Here is an 18641-nt window from a genome sequence, read left to right as displayed (position 1 = left end):
CTTGGTGATTCCCAGATCTGTTGTTAGTACCATCACCTTGTTTTTCTGCTCTTCCACCTCCCCCTCACGGTCCCCCAGTCAGGTCTCCATGATCCTCAACTCCACTCTCTGCTCCACCAACATGTCTCTCAGCGCTCTCAGCTCAGCCCAAATGTCAGGTGGTGGTGGTGGTTTGGCAGTTCCTTTGTTTCTGGGACATCTCTGCTGTATAGTATCAAAAGTCAAAGTATAAATAATTTAAAACTCCATATGAAGAAAACCAGACAGCACCATACAATTTTTGTAATTTCTTATGGATAGTCAGGGGCACACATTATTTACCAATGAAGCATGTGTGTTTAGTGAGTCCTTCAGATTAGAGGCAGTAGTGACTCCTGCGTGAATTGCACCATTTCCCCATCCTGCTAAGCATTCAAAATGTAACAAGTACTTTTGGGTGTCAAGGAAAATGTATGGAGTAAAAAGTACATTATTTTCTTTAGGAATGTAATGAAGTAAAGTAAATATAAATAGTAAAGTACAGACACCCCAAAAAACGACTGGCATAATACTTTAAGTATTTTACTAGTTTATGGCTTTAGTGATGTCCCGTGTTTGACTGCTTTTAGTGTCTTAAAACTATTTAATTTGAGTGGTCTACAATGTAATTTTTTGTATCTGTATTTTATATTGTCAACTATTGTATCATTTGTGGAGTGAAACCTTGTTTATCTAACTCTTTTTCAAATGTTTTTTAATAGAATACCTGTTCTACAAACCAGATTGAACCCTATTGAATGGTAATCCCCAACACAATTGAGCTATGTTCTCTCCTCCCCTCACTCACTTCTCTCCTCCTGTCTCGCCCTCCTCTTCTTTCAAATGATGCTGGAAAATATGTTGTCTTTTCATTTTTATACAGATGAGTAGAAGAACAAGGACAAGAACAACACACACATCAGAAAGATGAGTTCATTTGAGGGCTTTGTCCAGCATCATTATTGGTAACCCTGGACAAAGTGCTATAGAGCAGTTTACTTTGGCCTAGAAGATAAAGCATGCTGCAGGACTAAAATAAGAGCTAGCCTTGACCTAGTAGGCTACTGCTGTTTCCAGTTCTTGGTCAGTTACAAGTTTACTCGTAAGTTTTTGTCATAAATAAGAGTTGCGTTTTTTTCTTTGAGCTTAATCAAAAATAATCATCAATTCCAATATTGCTAGCTACACAAGTAGTGAATAGCAGAAGGAAGCATCGAATTCAACTCACTGACTTGGGTAAAATAGAATTTCTTTGCACTTGACCTAAAAAGCCCGCGCTGTCATTTGAAAATGCAGGATTGGTCCAACCAAACAAGCCAATATAACGGCAGTAAATCAAGTTGATTTTTGAAACTTTATATAATGGTCCAATTGCAAAAGAAAACACATTGATTGACACAGCATCTGTTTGAAATACACCCAATTGGGTTTAAAGGGAGGCGGGCTCATTCAGGGACCTATATTATCGTGAATCGGCGATGTTTTTCAGTTAATTTCAGTAAAAAATTTTGTCGGTTAACCGTTGGAAGTTGTATAGCCAAGTTAGCCTAGCTAGCCAACTGTCGAACGCATTTTTGTTAAACATTAATTAGCTACAGGTCTTACTTATAATCAACATGGTAAGTTTTCTGTCAAGAAGATGAGTGACAAACAAAACAATTTTGGTCAAATGATCTAATGGTAGCTAACTTAGCTAACATTGGCTACTTTAAAAAAAGAACATTTGCTACCTAGCTAGCTAGCTAAATATTAGCTACCTCGTAACTAACAATTTAGCAATGATGTAGTAGCTAGCTAAGTAACATAAACATAAATCTGCCAGCTTTTACACATTTGTCTTAAGAGCTAGCAAATTGTGTCAAATGTTATTTCTCCACAGCGTGAGTGCATCTCTATCCACGTTGGTCAGGCCGGTGTGCAGATCGGGAATGCCTGCTGGGAACTATACTGCTTGGAACATGGGATCCAGCCCGATGGGCAGATGCCCAGTGACAAAACCATCGGCGGAGGGGATGACTCCTTCAACACCTTCTTCAGCGAGACCGGAGCGGGAAAACACGTCCCTCGTGCTGTGTTTGTGGACCTCGAACCAACTGTTGTTGGTAAGGTTGAACATTTGCTAAAATATTGACATGACTAAGATTTTTTACATACATTTTTTAAAATCCCGCCCGAACTGAGTTGTTATTTTCCATAGATGAGGTCCGCACTGGGACATACCGTCAGTTGTTCCACCCGGAGCAGCTCATCACCGGTAAGGAGGATGCCGCCAACAACTATGCTCGTGGCCACTATACAATTGGCAAGGAGATCGTGGATCTGGTGCTGGACCGAGTTCGCAAGCTGGTGAGTAACAGCTTGCGAACTCATAGCAATGTTTTTCCAACTACTAGTTATGTAACTTCACTAGCAAGCTACTTGAACAAGGTTGTACACCAGTGAGGCCAGTCTGTCCCTAACCTAGTGTCTTGCACAGGTCAGTTTTTTGGATCTGCACCCCCGCGCCGGCCACATCAATGCCAAGCCTAAACTGATATTCAACATCAGAGACTGTAATTGTTGGACTTAAAAGACTGTTAAAACACCAGCAAATCAGCTTCAAGTAAAATAAATAAATTTAAAAAGTATAATAGAAAGATATGTAATTGTAAGCAAGGTTTGACATGAGAATGTCTTAGCCAAATATTATCTGTTTGGGCTTGCAGTCAATTTGCAGTTTGCAATTACGTTCTGGCCACCTGACCATCAGCTCAAGAAAAAATTGGCCTGCAGCGGAATTTAGTTGATGATCATTGGGTTATAGGCTGCAAAAGGAGCCTACATTTATTTTGTAGGCTATTAGCATTTAGCAGCCGCACAGGTTTAAACTTTATATGGCCTGTGTGTAGTGTAAATGAACAAAAGCCGGAATGAATGTAATAATTATCTGATAATTAACTAAATTGTTGTAAACAAATATCTGCTTGCACTTTTGCAGGCTGTATATCCATCTACCGGTTTGTTGTCTTCAATAACTCAAAAATCCTTCCAAACTGGGGAATTTCACTATCATAACCTTTATTTTTTATTTCTCCTGTTACATTAGCCAATTTTGCATGATCTAGGAGTCAGGGAAAATAAACTTGCCAATGTATTTTCGAGTGGGGGAAGGGAACATAAGCTCTGCGCTTGGACAAATTAGGAATGTTTCAGCACCACACAAATAGGCCTACGAACGGACAGTTCCCTGCTCCACTCTCTCACTGCATTGCTTGTATTCTAGGCCTGGCTATGTCTGCCTCACTGCTCACGTAGCCTAATGGAATTTGCAAGTATTATCTTGACTTAAAAAGTTTCCGACCCGCAATATAATTGTTCTGAACCGTGGGCTGAAAGAATGTTTTATTTCCCACCAGCTGATTTTTTTTGCGTGTCAACAGCAGCGAACCGTGAGTATTCAGCACAATGCAGGACTCTACCCTTACTCCTTGTATTCTTTCTCCCCCCCCAGTCGGACCAGTGCACTGGGCTTCAGGGTTTCCTGATCTTCCACAGCTTTGGTGGTGGAACCGGCTCAGGTTTTGCCTCTCTGCTCATGGAGAGACTGTCTGTGGACTATGGCAAGAAGTCCAAACTGGAGTTTGCCATTTACCCCGCCCCTCAGGTATTTCTAAGGTTTAGTTGCTCACATGAATATTTGGTAAATTTCCACGTCAGCAAAACTAGTACTGTACTTTGTCCTTGTACTCAATACTTGTGTTTGTTTAATATGTAAATTTTCATTATGTTTAAGCTAAAGATGACTGTTCTACCTCTTGTGTATGTGTTCAGGTGTCCACAGCAGTAGTGGAGCCCTACAATTCTATCCTGACCACCCACACCACCCTGGAACACTCAGACTGTGCCTTCATGGTCGACAACGAGGCCATCTACGACATCTGCCGTCGTAACCTGGACATCGAGCGCCCCACTTATACTAACCTCAACAGGCTCATTGGCCAGATCGTCTCCTCCATCACAGCTTCGCTGCGTTTCGATGGAGCCCTCAACGTGGACCTGACTGAGTTCCAGACCAACCTGGTGCCATACCCCCGTATCCACTTCCCCCTGGTCACCTACGCACCCGTCATTTCTGCTGAGAAGGCCTACCACGAGATGCTTTCTGTGGCAGAGATCACCAACGCTTGCTTCGAGCCAGCCAACCAGATGGTGAAGTGTGACCCTCGCCATGGCAAGTACATGGCCTGCTGCATGCTGTATCGTGGGGATGTGGTGCCCAAGGATGTCAATGCTGCCATCGCCACCATCAAGACCAAACGCACTATCCAGTTTGTCGACTGGTGCCCCACCGGCTTCAAGGTAAACAAGCAATGGTTTATTCATTCACAATGATCTATGTTCCTAAACCTTTTCAAGTATAATTGGTTAGTCAGATTATTATACTTTTTCCCCCTTCTTGTTCCCTGTAGGTAGGTATCAACTACCAGCCACCCACAGTGGTGCCAGGTGGAGATCTTGCCAAGGTCCAGAGAGCCGTTTGCATGTTGAGCAACACCACAGCCATCGCTGAGGCCTGGGCTCGGCTCGACCACAAGTTTGATCTGATGTACGCCAAGCGTGCCTTTGTGCACTGGTATGTGGGAGAAGGTATGGAGGAGGGGGAGTTCTCTGAGGCCAGAGAAGATCTGGCTGCCCTGGAGAAGGACTACGAGGAAGTGGGAGTGGATTCAGTGGAGGGAGAGGCTGAGGAAGGAGAGGAGTACTGAATCCTGACCTGATTGAAAAATGTTTTACTGTTGATTGACAATTTTAATAAAAGTTCTGTTTTTGGTCCATTCTCCTGTGGATTTTACCCCACATGATTTGCATGTAAGCAAAATATACCTTCTTTTTTTGCTAAGTTATTCAATGAACAATATCTGCACAGAATATATAACTCACTATGTCCAATTGATAGAACAGGCTTAGGAGATCTTATACTTGTTCAATGAGATAATAGCAGTCATTTAACATTACCTTTAGGTACCTATTTTTTATTACAAATTCTTTAACATTCACAAAAAGTGACATTCACTGATGAAGATTATAAAATAAGAATAGAGATCTAAGTCTGTTTAACAAAGACCTTATTTTCTGCATTTATCCAAAAACGCCATTAATTTTCTTAACAAACTATGGTGGAGTTGGTGCCTACAAAAGTACGCCATTACTATTGCGAATGTAACCATAGGAGCAAAGCAGTAAGTACCATCAGTCTGCTGTGATTTGTTGAATCAATGCAACTAGCTTTACAAATACATTCCATTGCTTGAGCCACATAAATTTGCATAATTTAAAGGGGAATGGAAACACTATGATTTAGAACATCAGCTAACTGAATCACCATATTGGCATTGTTGCGTCACTGGCAGGAGAGAACATTTTGGAACTCCCAAAAATGGTTGAATTTCCCGAGTAGCTCTGAGAATTAGTTTATTTCAGAGAATGAAATAATGTTAGGGAGCTAATAAACCTACTGAAGCCGTTCATGTTTAAGCCGATCGTTGCCCCAGATCAAAGAGTTTGTTCTCGTAGCAGTAACAACACAGATATGCCGCTTGAAACACCTCGGCTAGAAGGTCGGCATAGGCAAACAAACTGGTGTGAGTGGGGATGCTGCCAGATAATGGCTAGGGTATAAGTGTGTTTAAAAATATATATATATTTCACCTTTATTTAACCAGGTAGGCCAGTCGAGAACAAGTTCTCACTTACAACTGCGACCTGGCCAAGATAAAGCAAAGCAGTGCGACAAAAACAACACAGAGTTACACATAAACAAACGTACAGTCAATAACAATAGAAAAATCTATGTACAGTGTGTGCAAATGTAAAAAATTAGGGAGGTAAGGCAATAAATAGGCCATAGAGGTGAAATAATTACAATTTAGCATTAACACTGGAGTGATAGATGTGCAAGTAGAGATACTGGGGTGCAAAAGAGCAAAAAGATAAATAACAATATGGGGATGAGGTAGTTGGGTGTGCTATTTACAGATGGGCTGTGTAAAGGTACAGTGATCGGTAAACTGCTCTGACAGCCGATGCTTAAAGTTAGAGAAGGAGATTTAAGTCTCCAGCTTCAGTGGTTTTTGCAATTCGTTCCAGTCATTGGCAGCAGAGAACTGTAAGGAAAGGCGGCCAAACGAGGTGTTGGCTTAGGGGATGACCATAGAAATATACCTGCTGGAGCGCGTGCTACGGGTGGGTGTTGCTATGGTGACCAGTGAGCTGAGATTACCGAGCAAAGACTTATAGATGACCTGGATCCAGTGGGTTTGGCGACGAATATGTAGCGAGGGCCAGCCAATGAGAGCAAACAGGTCGCAGTGGTGGGTAATATATGGGGCTTTGGTGACAAAACGGATGGCACTGTGATAGACTACAGAGGATGAGCTTGTGTGTGTTGTAGAGATGGTAGCGATACAGCAGAAAATCCCAGCGGATGGTGGCTGTATTACATCCAGTCAGGTTCAAATCAAATTTTATTGGTCACATACACATGGTTAGCAGATGTTAATGCGAGTGTAGCAACATGCTTGTGCTTCTAGTTCCGACAGTGCAGTAATATCTAACAATTAATCTAACAAATTCATGACTACCTAATACACACAAATGTAAAGGGATGAATAAGAATATGTACATATAAATATATGGATGAGCGATGGCCGTGCGGCATAGGCAAGATGCTGTAGATGGTATAAAATACAGTATATACAGTGGGGAGAACAAGTATTTGATACACTGCTGATGTTGCAGGTTTTCCTACTTACAAAGCATGTAGAGGTCTGTAATTTGTATCATAGGTACACTTCAACTGTGAGAGACAGAATCTAAAACAAAAATCCAGAAAATCACATTGTATGATTTGTAAGTAATTAATTTGCATTTTATTGAATGACATAAGTATTTGATACATCAGAAAAGCAGAACTTAATATTTGGTACAGAAACCTTTGTTTGCAATTACAGAGATCATACGTTTCCTGTAGTTCTTGACCAGGTTTGCACACACTGCAGCAGGGATTTTGGCCCACTCCTCCATACAGACCTTCTCCAGATCCTTCAGGTTTCGGGGCTGTCGCTGGGCAATACGGACTTTCAGCTCCCTCCAAAGATTTTCTATTGGGTTCAGGTCTGGAGACTGGCTAGGCCACTCCAGGACCTTGAGATGCTTCTTACGGAGTCACTCCTTAGTTGCCCTGGCTGTGTCTTTCAGGTCGTTGTCATGCTGGAAGACCCAGCCACGACCCATCTTCAATGCTCTTACTGAGGGAAGGAGGTTGTTGGCCAAGATCTCGTGATACATGGCCCCATCCATCCTCCCCTCAATACGGTGCAGTCGTCCTGTCCCCTTTGCAGAAAAGCATCCCCAAAAAATGATGTTTCCACCTCCATGCTTCACGGTTGGGATGGTGTTCTTGGGGTTGTACTCATCCTTCTTCTTCCTCCAAACATGGCGAGTGGAGTTTAGACCAAAAAGCTCTATTTTTGTCTCATCAGACCACATGACCTTCTCCCATCCCTCCTCTGGATCATCCAGATGGTCATTGGCAAACTTCAGACGGGCCTGGACATGCGCTGGCTTGAGCAGGGGGACCTTGCGTGCGCTGCAGGATTTTAATCCATGACGGCGTAGTGTGTTACTAATGGTTTTCTTTGAGACTGTGGTCCCAGCTCTCTTCAGGTCATTGACCAGGTACTGCCGTGTAGTTCTGGGCTGATCCCTCACCTTCCTCATGATCATTGATGCCCCACGAGGTGAGATCTTGCATGGAGCCCCAGGCCGAGGGTGATTGACCGTCATCTTGAACTTCTTCCATTTTCTAATAATTGCGCCAACAGTTGTTGCCTTCTCACCAAGCTGCTTGCCTATTGTCCTGTAGCCCATCCCAGCCTTGTGCAGGTCTACAATTTTATCCCTGATGTCCTTACACAGCTCTCTGGTCTTGGCCATTGTGGAGAGGTTGGAGTCTGTTTGATTGAGTGTGTGGACAGGTGTCTTTTATACAGGTAACGAGTTCAAACAGGTGCAGTTAATACAGGTAATGAGTGGAGAACAGGAGGGCTTCTTAAAGAAAACCTAACAGGTCTGTGAGAGCCGGAATTCTTACTGGTTGGTAGGTGATCAAATACTTATGTCATGCAATAAAATGCAAATTAATTACTTAAAAATCATACAATGTAATTTTCTGGATTTTTGTTTTAGATTCCGTCTCTCACAGTTGAAGTGTACCTATGATAACAATTACAGACCTCTACATGCTTTGTAAGTAGGAAAACCTGCAAAATCGGCAGTGTATCAAATACTTGTTCTCCCCACTGTACATATGAGATGAGTAATGTAGGATATGTAGACATTATTAAAGTGGTGTTATTTAAAGTGACTAGTGATACCTTTATTAAATCCATTATTAAATGTATTATAGTGGCAAGAGATTTGAGTCTGTATGTTGACAGCGGCCACTCTATGTTAGTGATGGTTGTTTAACAGTCTGATGGCCTTGAGATAGAAGCTATTTTTCAGTCTCTCGGTCCCTGCTTTGATGCACCTGTACTGACCTCGCCTTCTGGATGATAGCGGGGTGAACAGGCAGTGGTTGTTGTCCTTGATGATCTTTTCGTCCTTCCTGTGACATCAGGTGGTGTAGGTGTCCTGCAGGGCAGGTAGTTTGCCCCCGGTGATGCGTTGTGCAGACCGCACTACTCTCTGAAGAGCCTTACGGTTGTGGGCGGAGCAGTTGCCGTACCAGGCGGTGATACAGCCCGACAGGATGCTCTCGATTGTGCATCTGTAGAAGTTTGTGAGTGTTTTCGGTGACAAGCCAAATTTCTTCAGCCTCCTGAGGTTGGAGAGGCACTGTTGCGGCTTCTTCACCACGCTGTCTGTGTGGGTGAACCATTTCAATTTGTCTGTGATGTGTATGCTGAGGAACTTAAAACTTTCCACCTTCACTACTGTCCCGTCGATGTGGATAGGGGGATGCTCACTCTGCTGTTTCCTGAAGTCCACGATCATCTCCTTTGTTTTTTTTTATGTTGAGTGACAGGTTATTTTCCTGACACCACACTCCGAGGGCCCTCACCGCCGTCTCGTTGTTGTTGGTAATCAAGCCTACCACTGTAGTGTCGTCTGCAAACTTGATGATTGAGTTGGAGGCGTGCATGGCCACGCAGTCATGGGTGAACAGGGAGTACAGGAGAGGGCTGAGAAAGCACCCTTGTGGGGCCCCAGTGTTGAGGATCAGCGGGGTGGAGGTGTTTCCTACCCTCACCACCTGTGGGCGGCCCTTCAGAAAGTCCAGGACCCAGTTGCACAGGGCGGGGTCGAGACCCAGGGTCTCGAGGGTACTATAGTGTTAAATGCTGAGCGGTAGTCAATGAACAGAATTCTTACATAGGTATTCCTCTTGTCCAGGTGGGATAGGTTCCTGTCAGTGTCTGGATGGCAATGTATTTATTATATTTTTTATATATAAAAAAATAAAACAACTGAGTGCACAAAAATATATATATTTGTATTATTTTGTTTTTATTGTGAACACAACAAATACAAAATAATAGGTTACTCGACCAGTCAGCGGCCGATATGCCAGTTAAATAATTGGCGAAATTTTGCTTGATTATAAATTGTTTAAGGGTAATATCAGTAGTGGGTAGGTACTCAATATATTGTAACGACCCTGGGTTTATAAGCGCGGAAATCGACTCTGCCGCACGAGCATTCTTTTGCGGCACAGTCGATAGCGCGCCGGACTTCGGGCTAGAAGGTCGAGGGTTCGAGACCTGCTCCCTGCTGTTTCATTACACTGGTGTCAGAAGTGATCGGACCTTGCATCCACGACAGTGCGTGTGCTTGGCCGGTGAGCGCGTTCCTGTAAGACGTAGAGTCGCAAGCTAGCGCGAGGACGCGCTCTTTGAAATGAGGGAGTAGTGTAACGACCCTGGGTTTATAAGCACGGAAATCGACCTCAAAAGCATGCTCGTGCGGCACAGTCGATAGCGCGCCGGACTTCGGACTAGAAGGTCGAGGTGTGCTTTCAAGAGCTTGGGCCCCCTCTCGGGGCGAAACCATTCCAGGGCGCCCTGCCCTTCACAAAGAAAAGAGAACTCTCCCCGGGGCTCCCGCCAAATTCTCTGGGATCGGTCGCATTACTGCACTGGATGCCTCGCGGCGCCCGTCTCCGCAAGTCCGTGTACATTCTGAACCTTGTTTGAAGTCAGTAGGTCAAATGACCAAAGAGCTATTGAAATTAGAATGTTACATTTTTGTATGTAAAGTCGTGTGAGATGACAATGGACAAACTAAATGGTGTGCAATGTGTAGGCCCACTGAGTGTACATTCTGAACCTTGTTTGAAGTCAGTAGGTCACATGACCAAGGAGCTATTGAAATGTGAAGGTTTGAAAAATTAATGTAAAAATGTGTGAGATGAAAATGGACAAACTAAAGGGTGTGTAATGTGTAGGGCCACTGGGTGTACATTCTGAACCTTGTTTGAAGTCAGTTGGCCACATGACCAAAGAGCTATTGAAAATGTAAATAAATAATTTAAAAAAAGTGCGAGATGTAAATCGACAACAACAAAAAAAAGTGTGTGCAATGTGTGTCTATGCCATCGGGTTAGCTAGAACCAGTTTTGAAAGTTGTAGGAGTAATGGTTAAAGAGATATTGAAATCTTAGATTTGTCACTATGTTGACGGTCCCTAACTGCCCGTTGGTGGAATATCCAACCTGAATCTGTCTTTACCTCGGTGATTCGGGACAGAGATGCAGGTAGGAAAACGTTGCAGTGTTTACTTTATGCTATTATCTTGGCTGAGCTACTATGTCATGCACCGGGAAACAGACTCCAACATCTCAGAAGAGATAAGGTAAGGTCTTGTCTTTTAGATTAGCAAGTTGCTTGTAATTAGCTGGATGGCTATAGAGTGGTGCAGTGCAGAACAATTTATTGGATGCGTATGACAGCTCTTCGAATTGCAAGTATAGGACTGTGTTCTGAACGGAGAATTCAGAGCTTCGGGGGAGGGGAATGGGCAGGGTATATGCAAATTAAATACTTAGTGTTTTCTACAGTTTTGGAAGTTATTTAAAATGTGCTCTTTGAGTATTTCTCCAGTAGTTTTCCTCAAGGAGAAACCCACCCCTCCCTCCCCCATTTCTATGTCAAAGATAATAAAATAAAAATACTTTAGGAAATACTACAGTCCGCAAAAACACTACAGTATACTACAGTCCGCAAAAACACTACAGTAAACACTACAGTCCGCAAAAACACGATAGTAATTACTATAGTATTTACTAATCTTTTTTTGCTGCAGCATTTACTGTATACTATAGTAAACTGTAAATACTACAGTATACTACAGCGAATACTACAGTAAAGTCAGCAAAAACAATACAGCAAATACTATAGTATTCTTACCATAGTATACACTATAATATTTTTTGAAATTCATTGAGTTACTGGAGACAAGTGTGAGAGATTTGCGTCAATTCAAATCTGGTATCAGGACAAAATGTGATTCAGAGTCACCGAATATCCTTTAAGTATTTAATTAAACTCAAGCGATAAATAGTAAATGCAATTTTCGTATATACGGGTTCACTGTAACAACTAGCAGGGTAGAACAGGGAACTCTGGAATGTGCGCAAACAGCAGTTATTATACTATGACAGCCATAGTTCCAACCCGTCCGTTGGCCTATCACAGTAGAGGCAGAGCGTGGTTTAAACTTTGCTCAGCCTATCGCTGGCACTCAGACTGGTCCCAGTCTCTTGGTGCTCTCAGGTGTCCGCATCTGGTCTTTGGGTAGATTAGATCTGTCTTGTGCTGCTCCCCAGATGCTACACTCAAACAGTTCCTTTTATGGTATTGTCCAGTATTCTACCCTCCCTGGTTGGCCTAGAGATATGCACCCCTCCCCTCTCCAGATTGACCACAGCTTTTATAGCATGTCACTCTATGTTGCTCAGTCTTTACACACATACACACACACACAAACAATGCAGATGTAACAAAACAATATTCATCTTCATACAATATGGTAGCGGGCTATAGTGCATAAATATAAATCCTAACACAAGCTGAAACACGTCTGTATCAAGAGGTGTACGTAATACTCTTAAACGAGCTAAGTGGAACAGAGATGACTTCATTCCCCTTACAGAAGATGAAAATAAACTTCATACTCATCTCAGGGGTGTGGAAGATGATGCAATACAACAACTATCAACAACAAAAAAGTTCCTGTTCTTCTCACAGACCGTACAGCATCATCTATTGACATCCTCATACTACATAGGAGCCAGGTGGGAGTTCCCAAAGAAAACCCTCTTTGCCATACTGTCGTCCAACACACCCATCAGGGGATCTGACTGCCTACGGCACTTTACCTCTATCTGCGGAGCGGAATATCCCGAGCGCCTCTGGTCAACTAAACGTAGAAAACAGATGATGAATTTACAAGATCACAAAATGGACCAAGTCGCTAAGTTTATGGGTCATGATATTCGCGTCCCCCATGAATATTATAGGCTATCTGAGAATACCATGCAGCTTGCCAAAGTTAACAACTTGCTGATAGCTAGCAATAGAAAAGGGACCACATGCATACTAAGGCAAGTCTTTGGATCAGATGGACTTGGATACAGATGAAGACTCAAGAAGACTTCGAAGCAGGATCAGCGAGGGTTGTTCAGAACTCACTCAGTCCGGTAAGTTGGTGACGGTAGATTGGCTGCTTTCGTAAAGCAAGGGGAACGCTGTAATGTCGTTACTTGCTAATATGTGGATTTGTTGTTATCCTTATGCATGTGCCATCTTTTTGTGTTTTTCAGGCAAGCCAGAGAAAGAACTGAAAAAATGCACTAAAGAGTCAAGACAGAGCCACCAGAAAGAGACCCAATAAGACTTGTACGCAGGATCAGAGAACAGCAAGGGTTATTCAGAACTTAGTCAGTCCGGTAAGTTGGTGAGGGTAGACTTTGAGGCTGCTTACCTGACATGAAGTCCCCCCCGCCAATTGTGTGGGAACATCATGTTTATTTGTTTTATTATTTTTATTTGTTTGCGATTAGGTTTGAAGAGAATGACTCCTCAACCCAAGAGGCCCTGGAGCAGCTGTGAGAAAGCTTAGACTGTGAGCAGAAAAAAGCAGGCAGGTCACCAGGAGCACAGAGCCTGTTTCGGGTTACCAGATTCACAGAGCCTGTTTCAAATTCCCGCTGTCAGGAACCACGTGCACCTGGTAACCCGTAACAGGCTCTGTGCACGTGGTTCCTGACAGCGGGACTATAGACGTCTTAGTAATTCCAGGGAGTAGCTATACACTCTCAGGCCCAGGGAGAGGGCAGGCAGGCGGGCAGGGAGTGTAGGCCTAGAGGCCAGGAGTCAGAGGTCACCAGGTCAATGGGGGCCTGCCTGGAGGTCAGGAAGGCCCCAGGGAAAAGGCTCAAGTGAATAGGTGTTTGAGTGACCAAAGAGCCATTGAAATTAGAATGTTTACAAAATTCATGTAAAATTGTGTGAGATGAAAATTGACAAACTAAAGGGTGTGCATGTGTAGGCCCACTGATTGTACATTCTGAACCTTGTTTGAGGTCAGTAGGTCACATGAACAAAGAGCTATTGAAATTTGAAAGTTTAAAAATCCATGTAAAAACGTGTGAGATGAAAATGGACAAACGAAAGGGTGTGCAATGTGTAAGGCCACTGAGTGTACATTCTGAACCTTGTTTGAAGTCCGTAGGTCACATGACCAAGGAGCTATTGCAATTCAAATGTTTAAAAAAGTTTGGACTTCGTTTACACTCCCTAATTAAACTAGGAATACAAAATGTTGCTCACATTTCCACATGTTTATTAGCGTTGCAAATCGAATTAAGGTCCAAATCGTGAAAATAAGAACTGCGCAATGTTGTGCACAATTTTTCCAACATCATGACACTTTTTCGGAGTCTGTGGCACAAGTGGTTTGAAAGCTATTGAGGTTTGAAAGCGCAAATATCCAACCTGAAACTGTCTTTACCTTAGTTCCCGAATCCCCCAATTGACCCCCAGCAAAATGTGCCTACATTTAGGCTTTTGTTTATGTGTATTTCACTCTGTTGAGGTATAAATTGGAGAATAATGCTTGTATGGATGTCAACCACAATACATGTTGACGTCATCGTCATCAATCAACTGCATTACAGTTAAAAACGACTTTGACTACCACCACCGATTTCTATATGCTAGCTATGCTACCAGCTTATACGAATGGGAGTTAGCATTTAGCAGTCACATTTCTTAACCTGAAAAGGGACAGCTTCCAAATGTTATGCAACGAAACCAGCCAAATATATCCAAATCGGATTTTAGTAACCACATTCTGGGACTGTTAAAATACCTAAATAATTATGGATTTGACAAAAATCCACTCTCCTAGATCAGATTTGTTGAATGTGCGCCAATCCAGAGTCCTTGCATTCCATTGATCTCTTTCCAGTAGTTCAACTAATTTTCGCGTCTTTGAAATCCCTACATGAGGTACCATAAATATGTATATATTTTTTTAATTTGTGACCTTGTTCTGATAGCCTTGCTTTAAAGTTCTCCATCATGTCTGTTGTCAACAATCATGTCAATGCGGTGCTATACAGAGCCCTCGCATTGTTATAAATTGCAAAATATGGGAGGAGCAAGGCGATTTGGCCTCTGCAATTGCATCACAACCTCTGTACAGGGCCACATTTCCAGATGAAGCATAAACTAGCGCTGCAGTAGCTTGATCTGCAATAAAGTTAGAGAAACAAGTTGACGAAAACGTAACTAAACAAGACATGTTTTAATATCACCTGAAACAACATAATTATCCTGACTCGAATGACAGGATCATATTTTGCAATCGCGCAAAATAAATGCGATCTCTGACAAGAGACTCCTCCATTTTGCGTTGAAATATATTTATGCCGCGTTCAAAACAATTGGGAATTCGGAAAAAAGCAAGCTCTACATGGGAAATCGATTTGAAGGGTCATTCAACTCGGAATTCCAATTATTTCCAACCTGGAGATCACTGACGTCGTATTTTTCCGAGTTCCCAGTTGTTTTGAACGCGGAATATGTTTTGTCTGTTCATTAGCCGGGCTCGGTGAAGACGTTGGGCGTAACGAAATTCTTCGAACTTTGCATGATGTGAACGGAGCACGTCACACAGAAAGAAACAGACACAACCAATCGGGTTGAAACAAAGGCGGGGCTCATTCTGGGGTATATATGATCGTGAATCGACGTATTTTTCAAAACAATTGGGCAGTTGACCGCTTGAAATTACATAGTCAAGACCTACGTTTCTTAACAAACCATAATAACTGCAGGTCATACTTTCTAGAACCGAAATGGTACGTTTTATGTCGAGTGTAACTTTAGTGGCGGTGGCTAGCTCAACGGACGAACTCATTTTGGTCTAGCTAACGTTAGCTGAATTCCCTTGTTTTAGCTAACATTAATTAGCCAGTCAATATAATGATTTCATTTCTACCCACAGCGGGAGTGCATCTCTATCCACGTTGGTCAGGCCGGTGTGCAGATCGGGAATGCCTGCTGGGAACTGTACTGCTTGGAACATGGGATCCAGCCCGATGGGCAGATGCCCAGTAACAAAGCCGTCGGCGGAGGGGATGACTCATGCAACACCTTCTTCAGCGAGACCGGAGCGGGAAAACATGTCCCCCGTGCTGTGTTTGTGGACCTCGAACCAACTGTTGTTGGTAAAGGACGAACATAAAGTTGGTATACAGATGTTAATCTAGGTAACGTTAGCTTGTGAATGTAACTTGTATAAAAAGGCCCGTTTAAGAAATCGAGCCTGAACTGTTTTCGTAGATGAGGTTCGCACCGGAACATACCGTCAGTTGTTTCATCCGGAGCAGCTCATCACTGGTAAAGAGGATGCCGCCAACAACTTCGCCCGAGGCCACTACACAATTGGCAAGGAGATCGTCGACCTGGTGCTGGACCGAGTTCGCAAGCTGGTTAGTAACGTTAGCAGTCATTTTGTTACCCTGATCTGAAGCCATGTGCTTTCAACTCCTAGTTGTGTAAGCTAGCTACGATAGTTGTACAGCAGCGTTTTATTTTTGGGGAACAAATGGACTAACGTTAACTTATTGTATTGCATAGCTCTATGATTATCCATTTTACGAGGAGAACGTGTGCGCTCAAGTTGAGAAATGTACTATTGACTAACCACATTCCATACAAATTTGCGCAAACGAGGCTGCATTGAATACTAGTGGGACTGTTGTGCGTCAATCTTGGGCGGGAACTACGTTACTATTCAAGCGTTGATTGCGATGACCCGGTAGTATTGGGGAAAAGTTGAAAAAACGGACCCCTCTGACGCTGTACGTTAAAATGTGACGTGCCATGACGTAACGTACAGCACGCATAATTACAACTCATTCTGTGTCGTATAGCCTCTCTCCACCAGGTGTAGCGCTTCTCTCGCAGATTAAAAACAAGAAAAGAACAGGGTAAGGGTGGGATACAAAGTGGATTGTACAACTGAATGCATCATTTTATTTGCGTCATCACTGCAAGCCAACATGACTCAAAAGCCGTGACAGCGGCTGTTTACTCCTGAAAACAGATGAGCATACTTTGTAATGTTTCTACAACAATACATGTATTACTAGTAAGACGTAATGTGTGTCTTAACCAAAATATCACAGAGGAGACTTAATTTCACCTGACCCTTTAAGGGCAGTAGGTTACCGTGGTAGTGCGGCTCAGGCCATGTTTGTGCCTGTCAAGAGTATGTGAGCAGAGAAATGAGCGGGATTTGAAAATGGCCTTAACTACGGCTCCTCTCAGTACTCCATGTCCTTTTCTACCACTGCTAAAGTCCGCTCCACGCTCACACACAAAAAACCTGCTCCAAATTCGCTCCGTTCATTAAAATCACTTTTAACTAAAACCCATCTATTTTTGTGACTACCTGGACCTTCCAATTGGCTTAGGTATTAAAACCAAACCATATGGATTTGAATGAAAAGTATGAATTCAAATGCTAGTGAAATGCTTGCACTGTGGAGCCCTTGACCACCTGCCAATGTGGCTGGTGAAAGCCATCTTAGCCACAAATGCCAAAAATCTACCTGCGGCGGGTGTTAAACCTGTGAGGCCTGTCTGTTTCTCACCCCAGTCGGACCAGTGCACTGGGCTTCAGGGCTTCCTGATCTTCCACAGCTTTGGTGGTGGAACCGGCTCCGGCTTTGCTTCTCTGCTCATGGAGAGACTGTCAGTGGACTACGGCAAAAAGTCCAAACTGGAGTTTGCTATTTACCCTTCACCTCAGGTATGTCAGTGGTTTAATTTACTCACATTGCTCACATTAATATTTGGTAGATTTCTACATTAGCAAAATCATATTGGCCTTAATTGTCCTGTACTCAATACTTTTCTTCAATATGGAGATGTTTATTATCAAAACGTGACACCAGATGACTATTCTACCTCTTGTGTATGTGTTCAGGTGTCCACAGCAGTAGTGGAGCCCTACAATTCTATCCTGACCACCCACACCACCCTGGAACACTCAGACTGTGCCTTCATGGTCGACAACGAGGCCATCTACGACATTTGCAGTCGTAACCTGGACATTGAGCGCCCCACTTATACTAACCTCAACAGGCTCATTGGCCAGATCGTCTCCTCCATCACAGCTTCGCTGCGTTTCGATGGAGCCCTCAACGTGGACCTGACTGAGTTCCAGACCAACCTGGTGCCATACCCCCGTATCCACTTCCCCCTGGTCACCTACGCACCCATCATCTCTGCTGAGAAGGCCTACCACGAGATGCTTTCTGTGGCAGAGATCACCAACGCTTGCTTCGAGCCAGCCAACCAGATGGTGAAGTGTGACCCTCGCCATGGCAAGTACATGGCCTGCTGCATGCTGTATCGTGGGGATGTGGTGCCCAAGGATGTCAATGCTGCCATCGCCACCATCAAGACCAAACGCACTATCCAGTTTGTCGACTGGTGCCCCACCGGCTTCAAGGTAAACAAGCAATGGTTTATTCATTCACAATGATCTATGTTCCTAAACCTTTTCAAGTACAATTGGTCAGTCGGATTATTATACTTTCCCCCTTTTTTTCTTGTGCCCTGTAGGTAGGTATCAACTACCAGCCACCCACAGTGGTGCCAGGTGGAGATCTTGCCAAGGTCCAGAGAGCCGTTTGCATGTTGAGCAACACCACAGCCATCGCTGAGGCCTGGGCTCGGCTCGACCACAAGTTTGATCTGATGTACGCCAAGCGTGCCTTTGTGCACTGGTATGTGGGAGAAGGTATGGAGGAGGGGGAGTTCTCTGAGGCCAGAGAAGATCTGGCTGCCCTGGAGAAGGACTACGAGGAAGTGGGAGTGGATTCAGTGGAGGGAGAGGCTGAGGAAGGAGAGGAGTACTAAACCCTGACCTACTTATAGACCAATGTTTTACTGTCAATTTTAATAAAAGTTATTTGGTCTTCTCCTGTGGCTTTGTCCTGAATGATCATTTCAAACCCTTTCAAGTCAGCAGGAAAATATGGCAGTATCTTTTGTACCAAGTTG

General features: G+C 43.4%; 2 protein-coding genes across 2 annotated transcripts; both read left to right on the top strand.

Annotated features, from left to right (window-relative positions):
* The first annotated feature begins 1527 nt into the window (after positions 1–1527).
* Positions 1528–4828, top strand: LOC139552096 (tubulin alpha chain, testis-specific). Its single transcript, XM_071363508.1, has 6 exons — positions 1528–1637; positions 1898–2120; positions 2216–2364; positions 3509–3661; positions 3829–4356; positions 4467–4828. The coding sequence occupies exons 1-6, from the start codon at positions 1635–1637 to the stop codon at positions 4761–4763; spliced, it is 1353 nt and encodes a 450-aa protein (XP_071219609.1). The 5' UTR covers positions 1528–1634; the 3' UTR covers positions 4764–4828.
* Positions 4829–15269: 10441 nt separating this feature from the next.
* On the top strand, positions 15270–18564 carry LOC139552095 (tubulin alpha chain, testis-specific-like). The gene is made up of 6 exons (XM_071363507.1): positions 15270–15424; positions 15571–15793; positions 15909–16057; positions 17230–17382; positions 17560–18087; positions 18201–18564. Exons 1-6 carry the CDS (start codon positions 15422–15424, stop codon positions 18495–18497), a joined length of 1353 nt encoding a protein of 450 aa, XP_071219608.1. The 5' UTR covers positions 15270–15421; the 3' UTR covers positions 18498–18564.
* Positions 18565–18641: the final 77 nt, after the last annotated feature.

The sequence above is a fragment of the Salvelinus alpinus genome, chromosome 24, assembly GCF_045679555.1.
Source record: "Salvelinus alpinus chromosome 24, SLU_Salpinus.1, whole genome shotgun sequence".
In the NCBI taxonomy this organism is placed as follows: Eukaryota; Metazoa; Chordata; class Actinopteri; order Salmoniformes; family Salmonidae; genus Salvelinus; species Salvelinus alpinus.
The sequence above is the reverse complement of the archived record's forward strand: the minus strand, read 5'-3'. Positions and strand labels throughout refer to the sequence as shown.